The 25,518-nt window shown below is 40.5% G+C and overlaps 1 protein-coding gene across 1 annotated transcript; it reads right to left on the bottom strand.

Moving 5' to 3' along the window:
- Window positions 1-1,481: 1,481 nt before the first annotated feature.
- On the bottom strand, window positions 1,482-25,454 carry cep290 (centrosomal protein 290). Its single transcript, XM_088996144.1, is given in 54 exon segments — window positions 1,482-1,978; window positions 2,053-2,138; window positions 2,475-2,536; window positions 3,406-3,547; window positions 3,631-3,800; window positions 3,993-4,112; window positions 4,180-4,338; window positions 4,419-4,502; window positions 4,595-4,723; window positions 4,900-5,266; window positions 5,268-5,494; window positions 5,634-5,748; window positions 6,058-6,213; window positions 6,332-6,474; window positions 6,556-6,672; window positions 6,747-6,959; window positions 7,037-7,174; window positions 7,251-7,464; window positions 7,658-7,857; window positions 7,944-8,051; window positions 8,113-8,367; window positions 8,443-8,577; window positions 8,758-8,862; window positions 8,931-9,095; window positions 9,307-9,762; window positions 9,872-9,983; window positions 10,627-10,778; window positions 11,462-11,764; window positions 11,881-12,054; window positions 13,058-13,288; window positions 13,510-13,612; window positions 13,700-13,815; window positions 14,149-14,304; window positions 14,528-14,680; window positions 14,831-14,952; window positions 15,030-15,105; window positions 15,186-15,262; window positions 15,498-15,564; window positions 15,819-15,919; window positions 16,016-16,178; window positions 16,260-16,423; window positions 16,672-16,795; window positions 16,871-16,993; window positions 17,144-17,233; window positions 17,317-17,499; window positions 17,956-18,102; window positions 18,810-18,830; window positions 19,005-19,058; window positions 19,264-19,413; window positions 20,287-20,333; window positions 20,411-20,468; window positions 21,617-21,694; window positions 24,889-25,019; window positions 25,328-25,454. Coding segments are annotated over 53 exon segments (7,752 nt in total). The 5' UTR covers window positions 25,003-25,019; window positions 25,328-25,454; the 3' UTR covers window positions 1,482-1,751.
- Window positions 25,455-25,518: the final 64 nt, after the last annotated feature.

The following is a 25,518-nucleotide window of genomic DNA, read 5'->3' as shown; positions in this document are numbered from 1 at the left end:
TGTTTATGGAAGGGAAATTGGACAAACGAAGGATGGAGCTAACCTAACTCATAACGCCATTTTGATAGCTCACTTCACACATTCATATAAACACAGATACATTTCATTTCCAAATACATTGTTTCTTGACACATTATTCTTAATTATATATAATAATATTGTTAATTATATATTCCGTTTGAACCGATTTGATTGATTAAAAAAAAAGATCTGTGTTCATATGAACACGACCAGTGTAAATGGGTTAAACCCCAACCGTAGCTGTGAGGCACGTTGAAACTCCAAATATCAAATATACCATAAAACCCTCACAAATAGCCCCAGTTTGAAACTATATTTCAGAATCTAAACTACATTTTTGAATCGGCTCTAAAACTCCAGACTTTCCATTAAACCCAAATCCCATTTTGAAACCCTTTGTAGCTAACTGGATACGCATAGCTAAGCTAACAGGTGTCTTCTCCAAGCTTTGTTGGATTTTGGCCGGACTTTTTCCTGTCCTCCGTAGTGTGTGAACGCTTACTCGCCTATTCGGTGGAAAGGGAAGAATTATGACTGGTAAGTGTCTTAAATTTCCTTACAATTGTTAATAACATCGATAATTGATAATTTGATAACTTAGGATATCAATTGTAAAAACCGCTAATGATAGACGTTGCAGCTAATACGTCACGCTAACTAAGTCGAAACGGTTTTATTATGCATATTTGTCTATTGATTTCGCAAACTTGAACATACATTTGGATTATGTGTGACGTAAATTGTTCTTCTCCAAATAACGCAATTTGTGTTTTAAGTATACACTACTGTATTTCAAATTCTTACAAGACAGGAGGGGTTTGTCCTTTCTGCTAAAAATAGTAACCCCCATGCTTTCAACTTTGTGGTAGGCTGCGCTGTTTTTTTTATTGCAAACGCCGTCATCATAATACATAATAATTTTGTGGATAATCTATTCTATAGGGTTCGAGAGGCATGCGAGTGAGTGTTGTATTTGTATTGATTGGAGATTTGGATCCATATGAACTATTACGAGCAAGACTGCTGAATCGAAAGTAAGTACTACTCAGCATAATTTATCACCATTTGTCAAGTGAAAATTGTTCAAACTATTATTTGAAATGTGACAAATATTTATGTCAATTAAAATCTAATTGCATACGATTTCAATGGACGATGTACAACCTGTCACCTTTGCAAAGGTTTGAGTAATCATTCAATGTGCTAGTACGCACTGTGGTCTCACATAGTAAGACAATTCAGTGGCCTAGTCGAGCGAAAAACTGCTCCCAGCAAATTTATGGCAAGCTATCGTAAACATGGCCTGAGTCTAAACATTTAGGCTAAAGAAATGGATGAATTTAAAATTATCCATTTGTCAAGTAACACACAGTTTTACCTCACGGGGAACAACGTAGGTGTACCACTTCCACATTAAAGTAGCTTTGTGAAGACTGCACAAGGAGACACAGACAAAATGCTTTAAAGGCTTCCCCAAAAACGTTTTATTATCACAAACACGCCCATTGTACATAACCTTTGTACAGTTGTAAAAAAAATACAGCTTAATGTACTACAGCTGAAGCTGCACTTATAAAGGAAACATAAGATTAAAAGTTACTGCATTGTTAAAAACAACACTGTCCTATGCATAAATTGCTCAATTGACACCGACCAAGGCACTGAAAGGTTTATAAATCTATAAATCTAAGACATGAACATGTTTATTCAACGCTGCACCCGATTTGACCTCAACTGAGGGTGGCACTTGAGGTGGGATCACACATTTCCCTCAGCCGCGCTTCTAGTACGACATTCTTCTTCACCTCCAGATTGTAATTGTACTTCAAATCCTCAATCTCGTCAAAGAATGTGGCGTCCAACTTGCCCAATTCGTTCTTCAACTGTTGGACTTGGGCTTCCAGTGTTCTTTTTTCCTCCACCATTGATTTCAGGAGACCTTTCAGCTTCCTGCTTTCTTATGAGGTACAATAAACGAGAATTAAGTCTGCCGTGGCAAAGTGAGGACTAAAATGTGTGTGTCAGTGTCACCTGTGTTCTGTATGGATGTCCCACCGTCTTGCTCGGTGGACTCGTCCAGTCTTTTTTTTAACTCTTCGTTCTCTTTCCTCAACTCACTGTGGGGGGTGGAGAGACACCATTCAAAGAATGACCCTAAAATGTTTTTGTACCCTCCTACTCTTGAATATGATCATGTATTTATGATAATTTGTGACAAATCAAAATGGAATACAATTCAAAATGAAAATAATGTAGACAAATTCATCAAAAATACAAGCCTTTCAGCATACCGGAAATAATTTGCATCGCTCGTTGGACCTAAAATAAGTACACACACGATTTGGCAGCAACCAAATACTGCGTTTTTCTGTGGGAGGTCCATTTCTTATGTTATGTGTACATTTTGATACAGCAGCAACAGATTGTAATGAATATAAACTCAAGAGTGATACCTCATTTTCTTGGAGACATCTGCTTGTGTGTGCTCGCCACCGGCAATGTTGAATTTGTCGACCTGTTCAAATGAAAAATGAAGAAGAATTTTGGTCACACAATGTTTCTAGCTTGGTGGAAAGGTTAAAATACATCAACATGTATGCAAGTGTCGCATCCTGCTCAGCTAAAGGCATTTGCAAGCGGACCATCTCAACCCTGCACTGAACGTCACAAATTTAAGTGGTGCAAAAGAAATATGGAACATTAGACAAAGTACTGTTGTCGTTTCAATCTCATTGAACTAGCCTGTGTCCATTTGATATGTGACACCAAACCTCAGCGAGATACAACTTCCTCACAGCAAGCAAGCAGATTTTGGTGTGTGTGGTACACCCAAAGGCTCTGGATTGTGTATTTAATTTGTTCATTGTCTCCCCAGTTTGGTTGAAGTTGTCAAATATTAACCATTGATTGAATTCACCACAGGAATTTATTTTGGCTGTTAATTTTAAACATCTTTTCTATTTCCTATCGCATCATTTTGTTTTCTTGGACTTCCTGTCATGTCACATTCTGCCCGCCTTTACAAGACGTTACATCCTGTCCGTCTTTACATGACGTCACATCCTATCCGTCTTTATAAAAGCTCTCCCAACACGCCCCATCTCTCTCTTGACTCTTTCCCCCTGCCTGCCCCTCGGGGTGGGCAGTCACAATTTGTGCCGTCCCCAAATTAAATAATCTTTTTGTTTTTACTTTTGATTCCTGCTTCATTAATAATGACTTTAACAATAGCAGTTTATAGACTACGAGGCGCTCGTGTCTTAGATGTGCGAAACAAATTGTACAAAGCGAGAAGGATACGAATGAATTAAAATAAAACGGGACTAATTGCTCACGTGAAAGTGGAGAGGGGGATGGATGTTTAAAAAGTAGCCAAAAATTAACCTGATCTTCGAGTCGCTGGATGCGTATCTGCGCCGTCTCCTCACGTAGATTTGCTTCTTTCAACTTCTGCTTGAGTTCTGCCAAACTGGAGGTTTTTGTGGAGAGTTCCTTCTCCAGTTCCTTCATCTTGTTCTCAAACATTCTACCGAAATAAGAGGGAAAAATAATCAATTAAAAGAAGCAGGAAACATTATTTTTGATGAGAAAAAAACCAAGCCTTCTTACCGGCTCACCACAGACACCTTGGTGGACTTGCCACCAGAGACTTCAAGGGAGGGTTTGGACATTGCGTCGCGGAGTCTTTGCTTTGTTTCCTCCAGTTCAAATTCAAGCTTCTCACAGCTCAGCTCCACATTGGTTTTGGATATTCGCAGTTTCTCGACGGCATCCGCTTCCTGTTGACCGACATTTAACAAGTTTTAATTGGTGTTCTGTACTTAATTGCACTTTGTCAATTTGGGATCTTCAAGGATCTTAGAGAGTTAACCACATTTGTTAGCTTGGAAACAGCATCAAAACACTGATAACCCGCAGGCTTGCGAGAGTGCGCTGCATATTCATGAATCTCATGCTGGTCTTTATTGTACCCTCTTGACTTGTTTTCGCAGACGTTCGTTCTCCATCACTATCTTCTCCAGTCCTCTGCATTTGGATTCCAATTTGCGAATCTCAGCTTGCTGTTGGCTCTTCACTATGTCATATTCGGCCTACAAGACAAAAGACGATTGGTCGAGCCTGCGATGGTGGAAGCATGCGTGTCATGTGGACACCAACCTGTAGCTTTTTGCGTTCTTGCTCCAAAGCCTTGTCCTGACTCTGAACTGCTGACGTTTTCCTGAGTGCCTCATTCTCCTTGTGTACCCTCTCCACCACCTTCTTCATCAAATCGATGGTTTTCTCAAGTTCAGGTACATTTTTTCCACTGCAGCTAACCTGTTGAAGATCCCATAACAGATGATTGTCAGTTTGTATCGAAAAAGCAGACAGGTGTGTTCATTTCTGCGGGATCAGACTTTGGTATTGGCCAGCCTCTTCTGCAAATCAGCTCGTTCCTTCTTCAGGACACTGAACATCTCCTCCTGGTCTGCAACTTTACTCTAGAAAAGTAAAGCAATATGCCACAAATGTAGATTCCATAGAGAAATTTGAACAAGATACTCTTGGCACCCATGCAGAAAGTGGTGCGGACCTTCAGCTTTGGCAGGTCGATGTTGGCCTGTGCCAGTTGGAGACGCAGCTCCAGATTCTCTGAAGCCAGTTTGAGGTTTTCCTTTTGGAGGTTCGCGTCTCTTGGCGTCTCTCCATCCTTCTCTGATGTCTTAGTTAGGCAAAGAATAAATATTTATTGTTTCAAGACTAAAATCTAGAATTCTGTGTGTGTCACTGTTTGCCTACGCACCACAGTGGAAAAGGGAAGCACTGGGAAGACTTCAGGTCTGCGAGGAATACTACAAAACTAGTACAGTGCTGGAGCACTACAGAGGCCTTAAGTACCTTTGGATATATTTGCGAACTGCTTTCTGGCTTCTGTACACCGTCATCCATTTCTTTCCTGTCAAGATTTTGGATTGGTTCCTCGTATTTGGTCATATCTGGAATTTCTGCCGTGGCTTCCCTTGTAGACACTAAATCTTCTTCTGTTCCCTCAGGCTTTTCTGGATCGGATCGCCCCTTGTCTTTATTACTGTTTCGACTAGCCAATTCATCATTTTTATTTCCGTTACCTTTCGTTTCACATTCTTCCTCAGGGAACGACAATGATTCACATCCTTGAGATTCAGGCTCCGCATCTTCAGAACCATTTGGTACGTCCGTAGATTTCTTTTCACTGCCTATTGCTTTCATCTTATTTGCACCCTCTGTGGTTTTTTGGTGCGGTCTGTTTTTCGACCGCATCAAGTTTCAAATTAGTTTCTTCTGTGTCAGTTGCAAACTCAGATTTTTCAGAGGTGACCTCGGGGCCCGGCGAACAGCACTGTGGTTCATCCGTAGGGTGTGCTGCACTTGTTTTCGATGAGATGTTTTTAACATCAAAAGTCATTCCCTTGAAAGTCTGCAAGTTTTTCCTCTTTGCATGTGCGGAATCCAACTAACACCAGTCAAGAAATAAAAACAGATAAAGACAAGGAAAAATAGAGGGGCTAAATCGTAAACAGACAAAGTTGCGTGTGAAGTCCCGTGTAAGAATATTTAAAAAATATACGATGTGTTTTCACAGTAACACTCACAGACATTCTTGACTGAGATGTTTGGGTCTCTATGGCTTGGAGTCTTTCCTCCAGGTGGTGGTTTCTCCGCGTCAGGTCCTCTACAGCGGCGTCACGACTTAGAGCCTGTCGCTGCCTGCAAGGTTTCCCAAAATACAAACGTCAGACATTAGTACGGCGGTAGTGGCTTTGTGTTGCAATGCAAAATTTTGAGGCATTTGAATTTGATTAGCAGTCAGTGATCAATTTTCACCCATTTGTTGAACTGGACAACTGTCTAACACATGAATCAAAAAAAATGTGGAGCGTCCCCAGAACACTTCTTTGGGGCACACCTGAAACCCTATGAGGCTTACAGTAATTTGAATGACTTTGATTGGATAAAGTGAGTCCTGCCAGAGAGATAATATATGAACTATAGTACTCAAAAAGACAGGATACATACTTAATAGCATTCAGCTGACTCTCCAGCTCTGCATTCTTTTTCCTCAGCTCCTCAAGGTCCTTGTCCAGTTCATCTCGTCTTGCACCCGCCACCTGGTCCGCTGTCACTCCTCGAACTTTTGTTTTCCTAAGCAGCAGGTTCCTCTCTCGCTCCAGTCTGCATTCACACCATAAAAACACAACAAAAACATTCATGATCTCAACTGGAAAATGCTACATCGTTCAGCACTTGTATTACGTGACATATGCAGTGTTTTGATTTTTCTGTCACTGACCTGGCATAGAGGTCTTTGAGACTGTTGAGCTGTTTGGACATCGAGTCATTTTCTTGTTCCTTATCCTTCAGCGCATTCTTTACCTTCTCAATCTTGGACTGCCACTTTTTACCCTCTTCCCACAGCAGTATTTCCTCTTTGCTCTGCCAAATGCACATAGCATTTAGCTTGCCGCAAATGAAACATTTTGATATGTTATAATACAGGTTGAAGGTTGTTCAAACCTTTGCCTCATTCACTCTTTGGGTGACAGCGCTCTTCTCCAAGTCTGATTCCAACTTCCTGATCTTCTTCTGTAGATTCTCAATCGTTGGCCCCTTCTCTTCGAATGTCTTCTCATTCTATGTCAATAAATATAAATTATGAAACAACATTGCAAAGGTCTTTCCAACTGAGAAGAGTTTTGCTTCCCAACCTGAATGCAGTTGGTGAGCCTCTTGACTTGATTCTGGAGCTGTTGGATTTTCTGTTCTCCTTCCTCTTTCTTGACTCTAAGGCTCTTCTGATGATTCTGGCTCTTTTGGAGCTCTTGGTTCAGATTGTCCACCTCCTTTTTGAGAGTGCTTTCCTTTCTCTTGGCTGAGTCCTTTGCGGCTTGTAGCTCATTGCTGAGCTCTTGAACCTGAGCCTTTATGGAAAGAGTATGAGGTCGTTGTATTTAACCAATCGCAATCCACATCACTTATATGATTATGTGGAGCCCACCTTCAGGTCTCTGGTATGCTTGTCGACTAATTTCTGTACATTGAGCCTCTCCTCGGTCTGCGCTGCGTTGGCTAAGACTTGTTGTTCGGCAGCAGATGTCATCTGGGTCCGCAGTTCTAAGAGAACTTTGCTGAGAGCCTGAGGTAAACATCATCATGAAAACAATCTTCTGATTCTAAGTCAGTAGAATTAAAAAAAAAACATTCTTGACAACCTTGATCTGTTTCTCTTTCTGGACAAGCTGTAGCCTTAGGCGTTCCACCAAGTTCTTCATGGTGTTACTTGGAGACATCATATTGGCCTCCCTTTGGCTCTCCAGTTCGTTCTGGAGGGTGTCAATCTCTTTCTTCAGCTCTGTTATTTCTCTCTTCTGGTCTTTGGTCTCCATGGCCAGATCTTCCACCTCTACGCTATGAACCTCCTTGAGCCTGTGGAAAAACCATGATTTTAGTAAGATGCTTTTAGATTTTCTTCTGTCACTGCATCTTAGTGGTTTTGAACATATTCAACACCTTTTTAAAATGCGACACTTCACACACGGTTTGTTTTTGAGTTTAAAATGGACAAACCAAAGACGATACAAAAAATAATGGCCCCAGAGTTCAGGAAACACCACATAACCTGGATATCTCATCTGCATGTTTCTGGTCCTGCGTATCCATGTCCGTCTTGACTTGCTCCAATTCCACAACGGCCATCTTCAGCTTATTGGTGACAGACATGAGCGACATGTCCTGTTCGACCACAGTCTGCTCCAACTCTGCCACGTGGTCCAAATGTTTGGAGGAAGTCACTACGATGCGAGGCTTTTTCATCATCTCCTGGCAGGCGGAACCGACAAAACAAATATTTGAGAACCAATGATTGGATTCATTTTGTATAGAGAATCAAACCCCGAAAATGGTACCGCTGCTTGCTGTTTGAGGCGATCCAGGTTTGTGTCATTGTTAGAATCCAACTTTTGATAAAGTGTCCTCAGCTCCCCGTCATGCCTCTTGATCAGCTCCTCTTGATCCTGAGACGAGTAGCGTGGTTAGTGACGAGAAGAGAAATACGACAGTTTGGTATCACCATACCTTTACGGCTTGGGACAGTTGGTTCTGGTACTTCTTGAGGACACAGTCTTTCTTGTTCAATCGTCCTTGGAGATCTTTCACTGTTTTGTACACCAGCTTGAGTGCTTCTCCTTCACGCTCGGAAATGTCCGTCGGCAGAGGACCACTGCCGGCGACAACGGACGGGAGGCGGAGACGTAATTCGTTGATGACTTTGTCCCTTGCTGCCACATTCTTTTCGGATTTTCTTAAGGCTTCTTCCTTCTCCTTCAGTTTCTGCGTTGGACCAAAAACGATATACTGTCATCTGTTTCAAGATTAAAATAGTCACGAAATGGAAGACAATGATACCTCTTCCAAACGCTTCCCAGTGGCCTGCGTGGTCAAGATAACATCAACCTGCTCACTGATTTTTCTCAAGGCAAACTCATGTTGTTGGTTGAGAGGTAGATTTGGGTCCGGGAGATAGCTGGGGGTATCCATCGCCTGAAATCACAGAAACTTTGATGTTTTTGTAAACTGGCTCCTTTCTAGTCATATTTGTGCAAGCAGTCTGTCAGTTTTGAACTATCCATATAAATCTGAATTCATTGATAAAATCTTCAGATTTACCATCCGTCACTCATTTAAGAATGAAAAAAACATTGAAAACATTTCAAAATAAACCTTTTTAGTGGCTCCATGTAACTCCTGATGTTTCTCATGCTGGTCCAACTGACGCTCCAACTCCAACTCTCGTTGGTCCCACGCAAGCTGCCGTTCTTCTTGAATCTTAGACCAAAGAAAATGGGGTCCAGAAGTGCCTCAAGTTGACTTGCTTGTTTTGAGCTCAGGCTTACCATATTTTGCTGCACAATCTCCTCGCCAAGTGAGTGAATGTTCCTCTCCTGCTCTTCCAGCAGGTTCTTCAGGTACCGGATTTCCTCCTTTTGCATTGTCACCTCCCTGCTTTTCCTAAGTTCCTGCAGATGCGCTTCTTCCATCTTCTTGTGCCACTCGCGTACCTATTGTGGTGATGTCGTGTGATTGTTAGAATCCAAATCAAACAAAATGGACCTTTGACTCAAAACACTTCTACGAGTTTACTTGCAAATTCTAAATGGATGGATGTAAACAATTTTTTCGAATGAATTTTTCTTTTTGCTGTGATCCACATCCCTAGTTTAGCATTTTGATTTGATTTCCTTCTATGCAGTGGATGTAAGGTGATCTAACCTTCTGAGCCCCTTTGGCGTCCTTCAACGTGATACAGAGCTCTTCTAGTCCTTGAAGCCTCAACTCCAACTCTTCTGCGCGACCCTCCGCCGTCCTCCGTTCTTCCTCAGCTGCCCTCCTCTCCCGGAATGCCTTTGCCCTCTCCTCCTGAAGGCTCACCAGGGTGGATGAAAACTTCTCCTGCTGTTGCAGCGGTAGCGCGCCAGCAAACTGGCGGCGCAATGATTGCACCGTCTGTCGCAGGCGTCCGCAACGGCTGCTGGCCTCCTGACGGGTCAGGAATAACGCCCGCTCCCCAGTTTCCAGACGTTGTTCGGCACGCCGCAAAAGTGCCTCCGACTGGCGTACGTGGGCGGTAGAAGCGGCCAGCTTCGCCAAGACGTCTGATTCGCTGAGTTGCAGAGCCACAATGTGCTGGTGCAGCTTAGCCACAAGGGCCTTCTCGTCCGATTGAGACTGATAACAAGAAATGAAAGATTGAAAGATAGTTCCAATGACAGCGCTAGTTCCAATGACAATAAATTACATGTTGAAATGCTAGCAGTTGGTGTACTATCACACATACCTGGTAGTCTAAGATTTGCCTCCTCAAAGATTCCACCTCCTTGTCGTTTGAATGTTGCCTGGCCTGGAAAGCCGATGCTTGTTTCATTGCAATGTCGGAAACCCCCCGAAGCCTATCAACCATGATTCAAAGCAGCCTGTTATTATGATATTTAAAAAAAAAAGATAAACCCTATTTTCTGCACTGTAAGGCGCACCGGATTATAAAGCGCACATTCAATGACTGAAATATTTTAAGAGTATTTTGCCATAACTTTCCTTTTTTGATATAAAACATGACAATAGAAATTTCAGAATAATATGTATTTTCTGCATTTTTATGAGCTCAAAAATATTCTAGGGTTCATCAGTTTATCACAATACAATAATAAATATCATTTTCAGAGATGACCAATCTTCCTTGGACATTTTTATGTACCTTAGAGGTTTTCATTTAATATTTTGCCCTTAAAATATTCAGAAATATTTTTTTGAGACAGTACATACAAAACCAAGAAAAAATGGCATTTTTAAAATTTCTAATCATTGTGCCAAAAACAAAAAAAAATTCCCCTGGCAAAATAATTTTAAGAGATTACTGAAATGAAACACCATTTTATATATACCAGCATGCACTGCTTCTACGGGGGGAAATGGAGTTGGTGGTTGCTGACAGTACACATATAAGGCGCAGGGTCATCTTTTGAAGAAAATACAGGCTTTTGGGTTCACCTTACAGTGCGTCAAATACAGTAGTTATTTTTTTGAACGCTATACTTTGAAAGCTCGGAGCGCAGTTGTGCCTCAATTTCCTCCAACTGTCCGATCCTAGCTCGGTCTGCATCGCTTGCTACTTTGGTGACGCAGTCAGCCAGCTCGTCCCTCAGCTCTCGCTCCAAACGTTGTGCCTCTATGTTCATTTTGGTCAGCTGAGGAGGGAAAGAAAAACATTTGAGCCCACGCTTATGATCCTCATAAAGTGGCTGGCAAGTGGCGAATAAATTCGATAAATGTGAGAATATTTGTACAGATACTCCCCAATTTACGAACCAGATAGGTTCTGAATGGTCGTTCGTAAGGTGAATTTGTTCATAAGTTGCTTCAGTGCCATATTTTGTATGGAATGTATGTTTAAGGCTTATATACAGTAAAGTCTCGTTATATTGATATTGGTTATATCGATATTCCCGCTTATTACGATACTATTTCTATGCACGCACGGAGAAAATTACATGCAAACAGGGTCGGATATATCGATAGTCCCGGTTATATTGATATTTTTTCGGACTCCCTTGAATATCGATATAACGAGACTTTACTGTATAAGTATTTTTAAGGTTATAGAGTATAAGTATGTTTAAGGTTTGTATAAGTAACCTGTATTGGTTTGTACTGAAAAATAAACATTTAATAAAGATATGTACATGTACAACTGAAGAGAATACTATATATGTTACTCCAAAAATGTTCGTATCTACCGTTGTTCGTAAGTTGACTGTTCGTAAGTAGGGAAGCGTCTGTACTTGGAATTTGGAGTGATGTTTTCGGTCATTTGCAGTGGTTTACATTTTTTCCCCCCGGAGTTGTATAGCTCCCCTACTCCCTCTCCTACCTCAGCAAATTTAGCCTCCAGCTCACTGTTGCGCTCCTCCACCTTGCTAAGTGAGCTCCTCAGACGTTCATACATGGCGGCGGCATGCTCCGCCCTTTGACGCTCATTCAGCTCCTTCATCTCCAAGGTGGCCAGCCGCCGGGCTACCGATGCCCCCTCGCCAGGGCTCTTCTCTGCATCCCCTTCGCCCATTTCCAACTTGGATTTCTCCAATGCATGTTCTAATGCATGCAGCTTTTCTTTGGTGATCTCCAGCTCTTTGTTGATGGTAGCCATGTGTCCTCTTAAAGATGCATTCTCGCTCTAGAAGGGACAATAAGAATCATCTTGTGTTCCACTCATGGCGCCTCACATTGAGAATTACTGTCCTCTGGGAACATGTCGAACATTTGAGACTCCACTCGTGTGTTTTTGCGCACCTCCAGATTTTCCAAGTTGGTCGTTCTCTTGACGAGCAGTCCGTCTCTCTGTAGCACATCTCTGTATTTGACTGTGAGCTCCGTGTACTGCCTGTTGGCTTTCTCCAACTCAGACGCCGGAACGCTGTCATCCAATGCCTTTTGCAGCACCGTCATCCTGTACGCCACAGTTTCCTTTACAAATAAAAATCCATGAAGAGTAACGATAGGAAGTGACGGGATTCGGTTGAAAAAGAGGTTCATGATAGAAAAGTTAAACGTCCGAGTAGGTGTTCGTTAGCAAGTGCTCTCACGAGCCTTGCTTTTTGTGTTGTTTTTGGATACGGAATGTTTTTCAGCATTTTTGGCCACGACATTCATCAAAGAGGAGACTGCTGAGCGGTTGCGTCTATTCGGCAGCACGAATATGCCAGCACAGTTTTTGATTTGGGAGGAACATTGGTGCCATTTCACTGTCCTCGCTGGACTGCTCTGGGGCGATTGTGCTTTTTTGCGCTTGTAATGGGCGGCCCCGCTTTGTTCAGCGGAAAGGTCGGTGCTGTTGGAGATTCTGCGGTTAGATGGCTGCATGGCTTAAGGAGCCCGCAATGAGAAGAAAGTAGCATCAGCGCAGAGCGCCGATGCATATGTGGAACTGCCGCGTCTAGGAATTGAAGCGGATTTACGTGGGACAGGAGATGTGAGGCAATCTCTTTTTGTCAATGAATCCATGTTTTTCAACATTTAGCTTGTAGCAGATGTGCACATTTCATCATGACGTCCCTTATCCACGGGTGAAAAGGATGCTTTGATCCTCTCCTTTCATCTAGGACTGCTTTATACAACAAAGAGGGTGCAGAAAGTGATTTAGATTGAATGACTGTGTCTTATGTGTTGTGTCACATTATTTGTTTTTAAGGTTTTTTGTTGTTTTGACTGTATGTTGTTTTTCAACTTCTTCCTTTCCTTTCCTCTTACTTTCATCACCTTGCTGCTGTGAAATATAAATTTCTCCACTACAAGACTAATACAGGCTAATCCCAAAAAATCGCCCAGATTTTCCCCCAAATCAGAGCCAGCAGTTCTGATCTTATAGTGGTTAGACAAATTCACCTGGCTCAGAACAAAAGACCTACAAACAATATCTCGATTTGAGCCACAAAAAATCCTGAAAGCTCAGAATGAGATGATTGCTTGCCTTGTATCTAAGCAGGCATCCTATTCTCTCTGTGACAGCGGTCTGCATTTGAACATCGGCATCCCTCAGTCTGCCATTTTCTTTGCGCAAATGCTGCTCTTGCTCCATCAGGGTGGTGCAGCGTCGAGTCAGCTTCTTCTCATTCACTTTGCATACGGTCAACTTGCGCAGCGATTCACTCAGATGTCGCCTGAGTTCCTCTGGGTTCTTCTCAAGGGCTTCCAGTAGGTCCTAGTGGTGGGAGGGAAGCAAAGCGTTTATGGAATTTCAACAACGCCAACACAAAATGGGGGTTAAGTCGATAAACATCTGGGTCTGAACATAAGTAGGACACCCGCCTATAAAACAAAAAATGCTGCAATGAACCTGACACTTCTTTCATCCTGCTTTGTTGTAATCAATTGTTGCCATTTCTTTTTCAATCCCCTGGAGTGAAAGTTCATCGTGCTTACACTGAACTGCTGGAGTTTAACAGAGTCCAACTCTTGCTTTTCCTCAAGTCTGCTTCTGGTGCTCGTCAAAGCTTCTTTCTCCTTCTCCCATTGTGACTTCTCACTGCATACAAAAATTACGTAACAAATTCCATAAAATGTCGACACTTGGCCACCTTAAAAAAACATCCTTCAAACTGCATTTCCAAACCTGAGATATTCCTCATACAGAAGCCCTTGCTGGTGGCTAATAACGGCAAATTTCTCTTTGTATTCCTCCAGCGTCGCTGTCAGCTTATCCCGTGTGTTCTCCAGATTCTGGACTTCCTAGTTCACATCAATAACAGTAACAAAATAATATTATAGAATACAATACATATTGACTTATATAGCACTTTAACAACAGCTGAAGCTGTAGCAAAGCTCTTAACATGGACAATTATCCTATACAAGAAATAAAGCAGTCAAAAAGATAGTAGAAAGCACCAGGGAGTAAAACCAAGATCAAATTGGAATCATGCTAGTCAAATGCCAATGAGTACAAGTGAGTTATGTGCTCCCTCTTACGAGTACCAGTCAAGAGGCGAGCAGCAGCATATATTTGCTGATGCTTTTAGCTGCTGCTTTATATTAGCTGAATGCATACAAGATAACACAGACCTGAAGCAGCCGGATGGCGTACTCGTTCAAGGAATTGATGATTTCCATGCTGCTAATTTCCAGGCCCTCTGGAAGACTCAGTGGTTGGAAAAAGCCAGCAGTGATGCCACCACCTGACTTCTTCAGGTGCTCCACCTGGCACTCCAGGTGACTCATCTGACACCACACACACAGAGACATACACAGGACTGTCACTAGCGGTCATCAAAAGTGAACAACAGAAACCAGAGGAGCTTTGTATTTGATCACCATGGAGAAAAAAGGGACTCTTCTAGTGTACATTTGCATTGGTGAAAATGAGCAAACTGGAACACATTGAATGTTGTTACTCGACCAGATATTACAGCCTTCAAAATTAAAGAGGGCAGCGGCTTCCGACCTTTTCTTTTGCAGCGGCGAGTTGAGCGACGCTGCCCGTCGCTTCCTCGCGAGTGGACTTTAGTTCCCGCCGGAGCTCCTCGTTTCGGCCCACTAATTCGTGGATTTGAGACTTGAGGTCTGACGTCAGGTTCTTTCCCGCGACGTTCTCTACCTGTGATTAGACACCAAGGGATGCAGGAAAAGTTAAATCCTCGTGGGCAAACTGGAAGTCAAAGGTATATGGAGTACAGACGTCAGAAAACAGAAACGGGTTGAGTCTCAGGATTAAGAAAAAGAACTAAACATCAGGGAGATTACTCACATCCACTAGACCAGAAATACCAGAGTCAGCATCAGACGGAATTGTCTCCTTGGCCTTCAAAGCCCGTAGGACATCCTTGAGCGCAGCCTCTGCATCTTCTTTCTCCTTGGAGAGCTGCTCCACTTTGAAAATACACAGAAAATAATCAAATGCAAGGGCCAAACGGAGGACAGGAAACGACCTGGAAGGTTCTGCATACATTTGAGATAAAACTGTGTCTTGTGGAGCTCCAGCTGTCTCTTGTGGGTTCGTACTTCTTCTTCCAGGTGTTCATTCTGCTTACACAACGTCGATAAGTGATAAATGACTGGGACAGGAATTCAATTTTCATTTGAAATAGCGCCAATGAGCTGACCTTGGCTAGGAGCTCTTCATCTGTGTGAGTTGTCCTGTGTGAGACCTCTTCCTCCTCCAGAACGGATGGTGGCAAGCCTAAAGACACGCAAATTTAGGACATGGTTAAATAGAAAATTACACAAAGTCCTAAAATGGTGGAAATGGTCAGATCAAAATCCAGGACTTATTCCTTTCCTGGAGAACTCTGGAAATGAACCCCAAATGGCGGGTTTGCAACCAAAACTGAGCAAATTCAAGTTTTTTTTTTCCCCATTTTGTTTACAATGGGGGGAAAAGAGGACATTAATTTGCCTTAAGTGTATGGAGTCACCTCTCTGTTTGGCCAAGAGTCTGACTTGTTTCTTCATCTGTAGTCGTTCCTCTTCAAGACGTTCAATCTGAACCAGAACAAAAACAGTTTTTTAATGTAAATTAATTTGATTAAAAATATCTATCTATCTATCTATCTATCTATCTATCTATCTATCTATCTATCTATCTATCTATCTATCTATCTATCTATCTATCTATCTATCTATCTATGAATATATAATTTTTATGTACTTATTTTAAAACTAATATATACATGTTCTATACTTATTTTATATACTTATTTTCAAAATTGTTCACCTCCTCTATGGATTGTTTTTACCTCTTTGGCGAGTATTTGATTTTCAGCTTTATAGTGCCTCTGTCGAAGGTCTCTTGCTCGTTTAAACTCGCTCAGGTCCACTTCCTGTTTGGGTTCGTAACCTTTGGAAAGACACAGTCGGTCAGATGATTTTTTTTGCTTTCTGTACAGCAGTTAAAGCTGAGGTTGCAATGGAAAAAAAAAGAAATAAACATCACCAAGTCTTTCCCGGAAGTCCTCATTTTCCTCTGAGAGCTGGTTAATTGTCATATACGCTTGGTTGATCTCTTTGGTCACAGATTCCAACTCCAAATCTCTCCTTTGGATTTGACTTTTACATTCCTTGATCTCAGCGGTGGCTTCTTCCAGCCCATATGTGCCCTAGAAAACAGGGGAAAAAAGAGCCTTAATTGTGAGATATCACCCAAATGTTGTGTCACGCAAGTCAGGGTATTCACTTACTCTTTCATATTCTCTCAGGCGCTTTGACGCCTCGATGAGCTCTTGGTCTTTTTCTTCGGCGTGAGCTTCGGCTCGCTTCAAAGCCTCCTCTGCCTCTGCTGCTCTCATTTCAGCGGCATCTCGCTTGGATGTGAGCTCCTCCATTTTTCTCTGCTGGACCAATGCTAAAAAAAACAGTTTTGAGGCACACGTATGCACGACGACATAAGAAATCAAAATTATCGGAACTGATTTGCTCGTATAAAAATTAAGTCCCAGAATTGTGTCAAACTATTGGACCCGCCGTGCGCCTTCAAAACAAATAACATTTACACCAAACTGCACGAAAAAAAACGTTTTAGCAAAACATGGTTTTCATAAAGAAGAAAATCCTTGTTTTTTTTTGTTGTGTGAGGAACCCGGAACAACTCACCACTACTTTCCTTTTTGGGCACCTTTAGACCTTCCATAAGCAACGTTTGCTTCTCCATTTCATCGGTAAACTGCTCCACTTGCTCTCTCAGGGTCTTAATCTTATCATCTCGTTCCTCCACAGCCTGCAGGGCATTCGTTCATCCAATTGTCAGTGTCAACAACATATTTAGAAGAAGACATCAAGTAAAATAGAAGACCTGCTGCAAGGCTAAAATATTGCTTCTGTCCAAGTCCAACTGGGCGACTCGCAACTTGTGTTGAAGATCACGGATCATCTGCTGGTACACTAAAATGTCTTCATCCTTTTCAGAGAGCACTTTCTGTGAATGAACATCAAGTCATGAACATATCCTCAGTGGAGGCAAAAACATCTGGATCCCTGTCTCTTTTCAGACTACCCAGGATAGAAATTCCGATAAATTTTCATTCAGTCGAAAATAACTTGAAGTCCTGAAAAGTTATATGCCAACCTTCCATTGATCCACTTTAGCGTCCACTGCTGCAATAATTGGGTCGTCTTCTTCTGTCATTGAGTTAATCTTCTGCATCAATTCTCTAACCTGGACATAACGTAGGTGTCAGCAACGTGAACATTGAGTTTAATTCATAAAAAAATAGTCTCTTTGGAGTGGAGAGGGATAACCTGCAGCTCAGCGCGATCCTTGTCTTTCCTAAGATGGTCTGTCAAAGCGTCGCACTGATGGACGGCCATTTTAATCTGGTTGTACTCTTCGCTCATCTTTTCCATCTCCTTGGCTGATTCCATCACGCATTTTTGCATGTGTAGGTTGTCTGCCTTCAGCTGTGAGATCTCTTCCTCTGCTTGCTAAAAACAAATCGACACATTTCCGGTCATTAATGAGGAAGTTGATGGAGTACCTGCAAGCAGGACTGCAGTCACATTTTAAAACTCTCTTCCTGGATAGGGTGCACCGTATTATAAGATGTATCAAATACAAGCCACAATTGTGGCTTCGCTTGAGTTATGCTATCTGGCTAGCTATCTAGCGAGCCATCTCGATAGCTACCTGGCTGGCTGTCTGACTATCCAGCTGGCTATCTGGCTAGCTATCTAGCTGGCTACCTAGCTAATTTGTGATCTATTTGCTATCTATTAGCTCTAAATCAAGTTTAATTAAAATATTTTGAGTCCAATGGTGAAGATTGAAAAAAAAAAACACAAGATTTAAATGCCAAGGACTCAGAGTTAAGTCCAAGAGCAAAACAAAACAAAAAAAAACACAAAAAACAAAAAAAGTACTATTGAGTACTGCAATCCTACCTGCAAGTCATCCAGGTACTGTGAAAGCTGGCGATTGGCTGAGCTGAGCTTCTTTTGAGTTTCGGCATTCTCCTCTTTGGACGCATTCGACTCCTTCCGTTCCAACTCTCCTTGGTAAAAGTCGACATCCCGCTGCAACTGCGTGTTCTGATCCAGGACACACGAGGAAATGAACAAGTGAATTTAACGTCATTAGTCATTAATACTCATCTACTGCATTTACAATTTCTACACTAAGAAATTGTTCTATAGAACCTAAAACTATTGCTATACAGTGATACCTTGGCTTACGAACTTAATTGGTTCCGAGGCAGAGTGTGTTAGGCGAAAAGTGTGTATCCCAAAAATTAATTTCCCATAGGAAACCATTAAAATGAGAATAATCAGTTCCCAGGTCCCCATAAAACATAATTTTCAACTTTCTAATTTTCTAAGCCTTAAAACTCCACAAAATATACCTTATTTTATGTATAATAAATGTGCGATTGTATTATAATCAAAGAAATAATCTGTACTGTATAATAAAGTCGAGAGTCTAACGTTTTTTACGCTCAATTGAATGTTTATGTAGTCCTAAAACTCAATATTCTGTGGGTCCTGGAATCCGAGTGACAATGACAAAAACCCTGGCACTGGAATGGACACATTTTTGCACATCGTCTGGCAGTGAATGAGTTAAAAACCTTTCAGGATTTTACAGAAGCTAAAGGAAGGATCACCAGATCTAAAACCATTCGGACATAAGCGAGACGAATGCTTGTATGTAATTTTTACGACCTTGTTTTTTGCGATTAAAATCTGAGGTCGTAAATTGAATTTTATTGTCATGTCTTAATTTATTGTACAAGTCTTACCTTCCTCTTGAGCTTTTTTATCTTTGGCAAAGATGATCAGGGAGGACAGTAAGAAAATACATGACAAAAAAGAAACATGAATGACAAATGCAAGACAGTTGAAGTTGAGTAAGGTTGGATTTGAACTGAAAGGAGGATGAAGGTCAAGAGGAGGACAAGAAGAGAAGCTTCGGCTAGCGCGTGATGGCTACGTACCTCTCTTTTCAACGTCTTGACCTCGTCCTCTGCTGCCTCTGCTCGCAGGACCAACTGCAAAGGAAGCATATAGACAAACACCTGTTGTAGTTTTACTGCTTATTGTATCTCACAGGTGCATGTTTTATCTCTTCTAATTTGAGTTTTTCCTAAAACTTAGCTGAGCTATACCCAAAACACGAAAACTATATCATACTGTAGTATCTGAATACCAAAATCATCCGAATGCATGACAACGATTCCGAAGGGACAGTATCACCTCATCGATGGTTTTCTTGCTTCCTCCCATCTCCTTCCTCAAATGGGTAACCTCCTTTTCCTTCTGTTCCAGTTGCGTCTCCAACTGGCGGATTTCATTCCTTAGGAAGCGATTGTCCGTCCCTCCACTACCATCTTTGCTTTTGGCATACTGAAAACAGATGAAAAGTAAACAAGAATCAGCAATCGTGGTAAGAATATGACTGTTTAATAATTTATTGAGATCTGTTGTAGACACAGATTAGCCCAAGATTACCTAGTTTGGAGCGCAAACAGGTCACTCATTGGATTGTGTACAAAAAAATGGACAAAAAGTTGTCATCCAAATGAGCATGCCTGTAGCAAGCGTGCTCAGAATTAGCTCTGAATTATCTGTAATCCTCTTAAGGTGCTGAGCCAATCACAATGCACCCCGTTGCATTAACTCATTCACTGCCAGACGATGTGCAAATATGTGTCCACTCCATGCAGTGCCAGGATTTTTATCATTTTCACTCAAATTGCAGGAACCATGGAATATTGAGTTTTAGGACTACAGTACATAAACATTCAGTTCAACGTATGAAACCTTAGACACTCTTCATTCATCAGAAAAAATGAGTTAATTCCTAAATTATATGGGTCTGGTGTTATCTGAGCTTGAAATGGGGGCGGCAGTACAAAATACAATAAAATGCATACATATTGATTTATATAGCGCTTTTACAACAGCTGAAACTGTGACAAAGCGCTAACATGGACAAAAGACAAATGCTGCTCGCTAGGTGGGAGGGAAAAGCATTACCAGAGGTCTGACCAGCGCTATATCGGCACCGCCGGCAAGAGAAAAAAAACAAAACCCGAACAAATACGGGAATGGCGCTCCACGTCACATTTTTCAATTGCCGAATAATTTAGGGAATGGCAGCGAATGAGTTAAGCAGAGTACAATGTCACTTCCTGTTAGTGTTGTTTATTTTGTTATTATTTTATTATTTTATTTTTGATTTCTTGCTTTATTGATTTCTTATAAACCAAGCCTTACCTTGAGGTCTTCCTCCAGTCTCACTATCTTGGCTTGCAGTTTATTTTCTACACAGCGGATGGACATCATTGTCAAAAATCCACGTTAGCAGCATCTCTTGTTCAGACAAATAATCTGCACCAACCGTTTTTCTCTTGCTCTTCTATTAACTGCTCGGCGAGAGACGCTTCCTGATGTTTCATCTGGAGCGAAAAGAAAGACAACATCGCGTTTTAATTGAGGCAGTTGTTCCTCGTCACTAGGTGATTTCTACAAACTAACTTTTTATTTGGTAACAATTGGACAGAAATATTGTTTTGTTGATTGTCGCCATTTTAGAAAAAAAATATTTAAAATTGCCATTTAAACATTTTTAAATATAAAATGGCCATTTTAGAATAAAAAAATAAATAAAAACGCCATTTTAGAACATAAAAAGAAAACTGCCATTTTAGAATAAAAAATAAACAATTGACATTTTAAAATTCAAAAATGGAAAATCGCGATTTTAGAATATAAAAAAATAGATTAAAAAAATAGAAAATTGTCATTTTCGAATATAAAAAAAATCTCCATTTTAGAATGTAAAAAAGAGAAAATCACCATTTTCGAATACAAATATAGAAAATCGCCATTTTAGAATAAAAAAATAGGAAATTGCCATTTAAAAATTTAAAAATAGTAAATCGGCATTTTAGAATAAAATACAAAATGGCTATTTTAGAATAAATAAAATAGAAATTGTCATTTTAAAATAAAAAAAAAAATTAGAATGTAAAAAAACAGAAAATCACTTTTAGAATAAAAATATAGGAAATCGCCATTTTAGAATAAAAAATAGAACATTGCTATTTCAAAATTTAAAAATAGAAAATCACGATTTTTGAATTAAAAAAAGAAAATCTCATTTTGGAATGTAAAAAAAACCAGAAAATCACAATTTTCGAATAAAAAGATATAAAACCACCATTTTAGAATAAAAAAAAATAGAAAATTGCCATTTTAGAGTAAAAAAAGAGAACATTGCCATTTTAAATTTTAAAAATAGAAAATCACTATTTTAGAATATAAAAAATAGAAAATCACCTTTTTAGAATAAAAAAATAGAAAATGTTCGTTTTAGAATAAAAAGAAAATCTACATTTTAGAATAAAAAAAATGAAAATTGGCATTTTAAAATTAAAAAATAGAAAATCTCCATTTTATTCAGACGTTTATTTTATGACAGAGTCTCCGGGCCGGATGTATATTGACCACGGGCCAAATTTGGCCCCAGGGCTGGACTTTGTACATTTCTGGGCTAGTTGTTAATGGTATGTAATCAAGGTGCAAAAAAAAAAACAAGAAAAACCTTGAGAAGGGCCTGAAACACTTGTAACATGTGGACGACATCTTCCTGAGCCTGACGCTCCACCCGCCACTCTTCTGTCTGAAACACAAGACATATGCGAATAAAAATTGCCCACTTTAGATACAAATTACCGCCCCCCAACTATTTACAAGCCGCCTGTAAATAGTTGGGACTTTCAACTTATTTTACTTTGATTATGACCTTAAATGTGACCGAGCGGCGAACAGCAAAATGTTTTGAGTAACATTCAATACTTCCAGACTTTCACCAGCTGGCGTTCTTGTTTTGTCGCACAGCTGGGGGAAATAGCTTGTGTGAGAGAATGAGTATGAATATTCAGATGACAAGGGAAAAAAAAGCTTAGTGGGCCTGCCCAAGGATTTTGGCCATACTTAACAAAAAAAAAAAAGAAATATACTGTTTGAATAACAACCTTTCCCTGAAGGGGTGGTCGAAAAATATTTACGACTTGTAACCGCAGTATTTTAAGCCCATTAAGTGTTGGTTTTGCACTTTGTTTGATGCTGTGTGGCATCACTGCGTGAGCGCCCATTTTGGATAATCAAAGTTTTCCGTTTGGTGCGTGTCATTTTTTTTTAATCTTGGCTTCTGCGGCGAATTTCAGTGAAATATTTATGACCGTATGCTGAAATGATAACATTTTGGGGGGAAAAAAAGGAAAAGAAATGCAGATGTTTGTGGATTAGATTCCCCCCCTCCTCCGCACACACACACAGGCTTTCGAGGTCTTTAAATCTTGAAATCTCAGTTCTCAAGCACTGCTCATGCAGACATCCTTCACAGAGGAGTGGCAATACAAAAGTCAAATGCATGTTTTTTTTATTCCGTTGTAAAATGATTGAAACCAGAACTACATCTCATGTTTATTTCAGTCGAGAATTATGTTTTATGGGGACCAGGAAATGGATTATTCTCATTTTAATGGTTTCCTATGGGAAATTATTTTTTGGGATACACACTTTTCGCCTTACACACTGTCTGGGAACAAATTAAGTTTGTAAGCCAAGGTATCACTGTACTCATTTGTACCGTCAGTGTCGAAAGGCTTTTAATGGATGAGTAAACCAATCTCAGCATATTGAGAGGCACAAATTCTGAGGATTTATCCAAATTTAAATGAAACTTTCAAACAATCACTCGCGATGAAATTGATTGCCAATTAGTTAATGACTAAAAATGACTGCACTCCTAATAGAAACACATTATCTGCTGCAAAGTCATACCAGGTCCATCGCAACACATTGAACCATCCAAGCAACGCCACACAACAGAATTTATCCTCTTCATGATTTAAAAATGTTTACCATAGAAAATAATCGAGAAGAAGGTAGAATGTAACCGATCAGACTTTCGGATTATGTGTTTCATTAATATCGACATAGCAGTTAATCCTTTGACACACCCTGAGCTCTCGCATCATATTTTGATGCACACTAATAAAAGAAGTATTCCAAATGTGATGTAATGTAGGGAAATGCCCATTTCACGGTAAGATCAGAGCATTGTCATCAAATGGCGAGTATAGTTTTTGCTTTTTTGAATGTTACTGTCCCCATCAACATTTTGTGTTTGGGAGCCTTTTTACTGAGCGAATTGCTTATTCTGTAGCCACAAAGGGACATAAGTCTACTTGTGCCGGTCTCAAGCTCGGATAAATACAGAGGGTTGTGTCAGGAAGCATCCGACGTAAAAGCTTGGCCAAAATAAACATGCGGATCAAACCTCTAAAGATGGAGGACACTGATTTGCTGTGGCTACCCCCTTGAAGGGAAAAGCTCAAAGGAAAAGAGGAAGACTATTGTTTTATGCATTTTCAAAGATATATTTGGCATTTACACTGTGGGAAAACGGGCTCCTTGTGACATTTCGGTGTGATTTAAAGTCGCAGGAGAGCTCTGGTTGTCATCATGTGAAATATCATCTAGCCATTGTGGAATAATATTCAGAGCAGGTGTTTCCGTAATATGTTTTTAATACTGTACCGCAAATATGGTGGAGCAAAATTGTGTGCACTCTTAACGATTCAAATCAATGATAAAATTGGATTTTAAAGAACATTATTTTACAAGTACCAAAACAAAGGCAGAAATGTAATTTTAAGACAAAAAGATCGATGAGGCTGGAAGGATGACAAAAAAAAAAAAAAGAGTAGTTTGCATGTTTTTTTTATTCACAGAATTCCCCCAGGAAAATAAGCTGTATATGTGTAAGGAATGAATGAAAAGAGGTCAGAAAGAACATTGGAAAGATAGATTCAAAGGACTAAAGGTAGAACCGCAGCTTTTTCAAAATAAGGCTAGATGGATGGATGGATGTGGGAGGAGACCAGGAAGAAAATATGCCAGGGGAAATACTGGAGGTGAAGCAGAAAGTGAAGGAAATTTTAATACAAAAACAACTTTAAAGGACAACTGACGCATCCGGACATATTGTGTCCATAATTTGTAAAATCACTTCAAATGACTTCTACTTTTACAAAGATTCCACGGCATATAGCGATATTTTACGTTTTAAGACTCGCGCTGAATATTCAGAAAGTCTTGTTTTCGTGTTGATGACGATTCTTGACATGACGTCACATCAGCAGCGCCCCTGATTGTGAAAGCGACACACAATGCATTTTGGGTACTTTGTTTGGTCTGAAAACTTCGTGTTGATGCCGAAATTAGAAGGAAAACACAAATAACGCGATGGTGAATTGTTGTGTGTTGCACCAAGACTACTAATTGATACTAGTTGACACAAATTCCCAGCAGACAAATCAACCCATTTCCAACGGAGCTTGGGCGCCATCTTGTGCATTTTCTGGGACGCTACATTGGAGTCCAGATGCCTCAAAATGACACGGAAGGACTTCTTTAATAAATTGCAAACATTTATGCTTTCCTCTTCAGAACTATTTGAATCATATTAATAAATGGATGAGTAACAAAGCATCTTCTCCGAATTCGAAGCCATTGTTTTGATTCGAGAGCAAGGCATGACGTCCGGGAGTGACGTCACGAACAAGGGGCGGGACATTCTTAAACTCGCCATCTCCGAGGTCATTTAGAAGTAGTTTTGGGACACTTTAACTCATTTTTATTGTCTTTTTGCATTTGACTAAAAATATCAGCCTGCATGTTTTGGGTTTTTTAGATGCTATAAAACGTTTTTCTGATCTCTGAAACAAAAAAAATGGGGTCGGTTGTCCTTTAAAAGTAGTTTTTATCTATTTTTGGCCAACCATATATTCGTGTTGGGATAGTTACCGAGGTGAGCCGCGCAACAAGGTGGTCCAATTCATCTCTGTCACATTCGTCGAGGTTCTGCGGCTCGATCCTCCTCATCTCGTCCCACTCCAGAGCAACAAGAGTCCCGGCCATGGCGACGCCACACACAGCTGATCGCAGTCAACAAACACACAAAATATCCCATAAAACACCCACATTGATTGACATCACTAAATGTTGATCAGGACTCCTAAAAAATGTTCATATGCTACGTATTACGTTAGAAGTTTGCAACGTGTTATCAAAAAAAAAAATGCAATTAAACCGAGAAAAAAACAAATCATCTCTATTTTGCGCCTTTAAAATAACACTTGGATTATATTTCGTGTACGTTTCAGCAGGGACGACTGTTTATTCCTCTCAAACCGGAAAATGAAGACTCCGTTGTTGCGGGTTCTCCAAAAGTGGTAGCAATTACCTCTCTGTTGTCGTGTGTAAAGTTCCAGTAAGCCCGTCGGTGCTTAAACAAAATCCATAGTTCCATTTGATTAAAAATATAAAAACATAAATAATGCGGCAGCACTTTATTTGGGTTGATTTTCTTCTTCGGCACTTCTATTCTGCTCTACAGCGCTACCTAGAGGTTGTGCGTACAATACATTAGATGTT

Source organism: Hippocampus bargibanti, linkage group LG05 (genome assembly GCF_051943395.1).
Source record: "Hippocampus bargibanti isolate YZ-2025 linkage group LG05, ASM5194339v1, whole genome shotgun sequence".
NCBI lineage: Eukaryota > Metazoa > Chordata > Actinopteri > Syngnathiformes > Syngnathidae > Hippocampus > Hippocampus bargibanti.
This window is presented reverse-complemented; position numbering and strand designations above follow the sequence as displayed.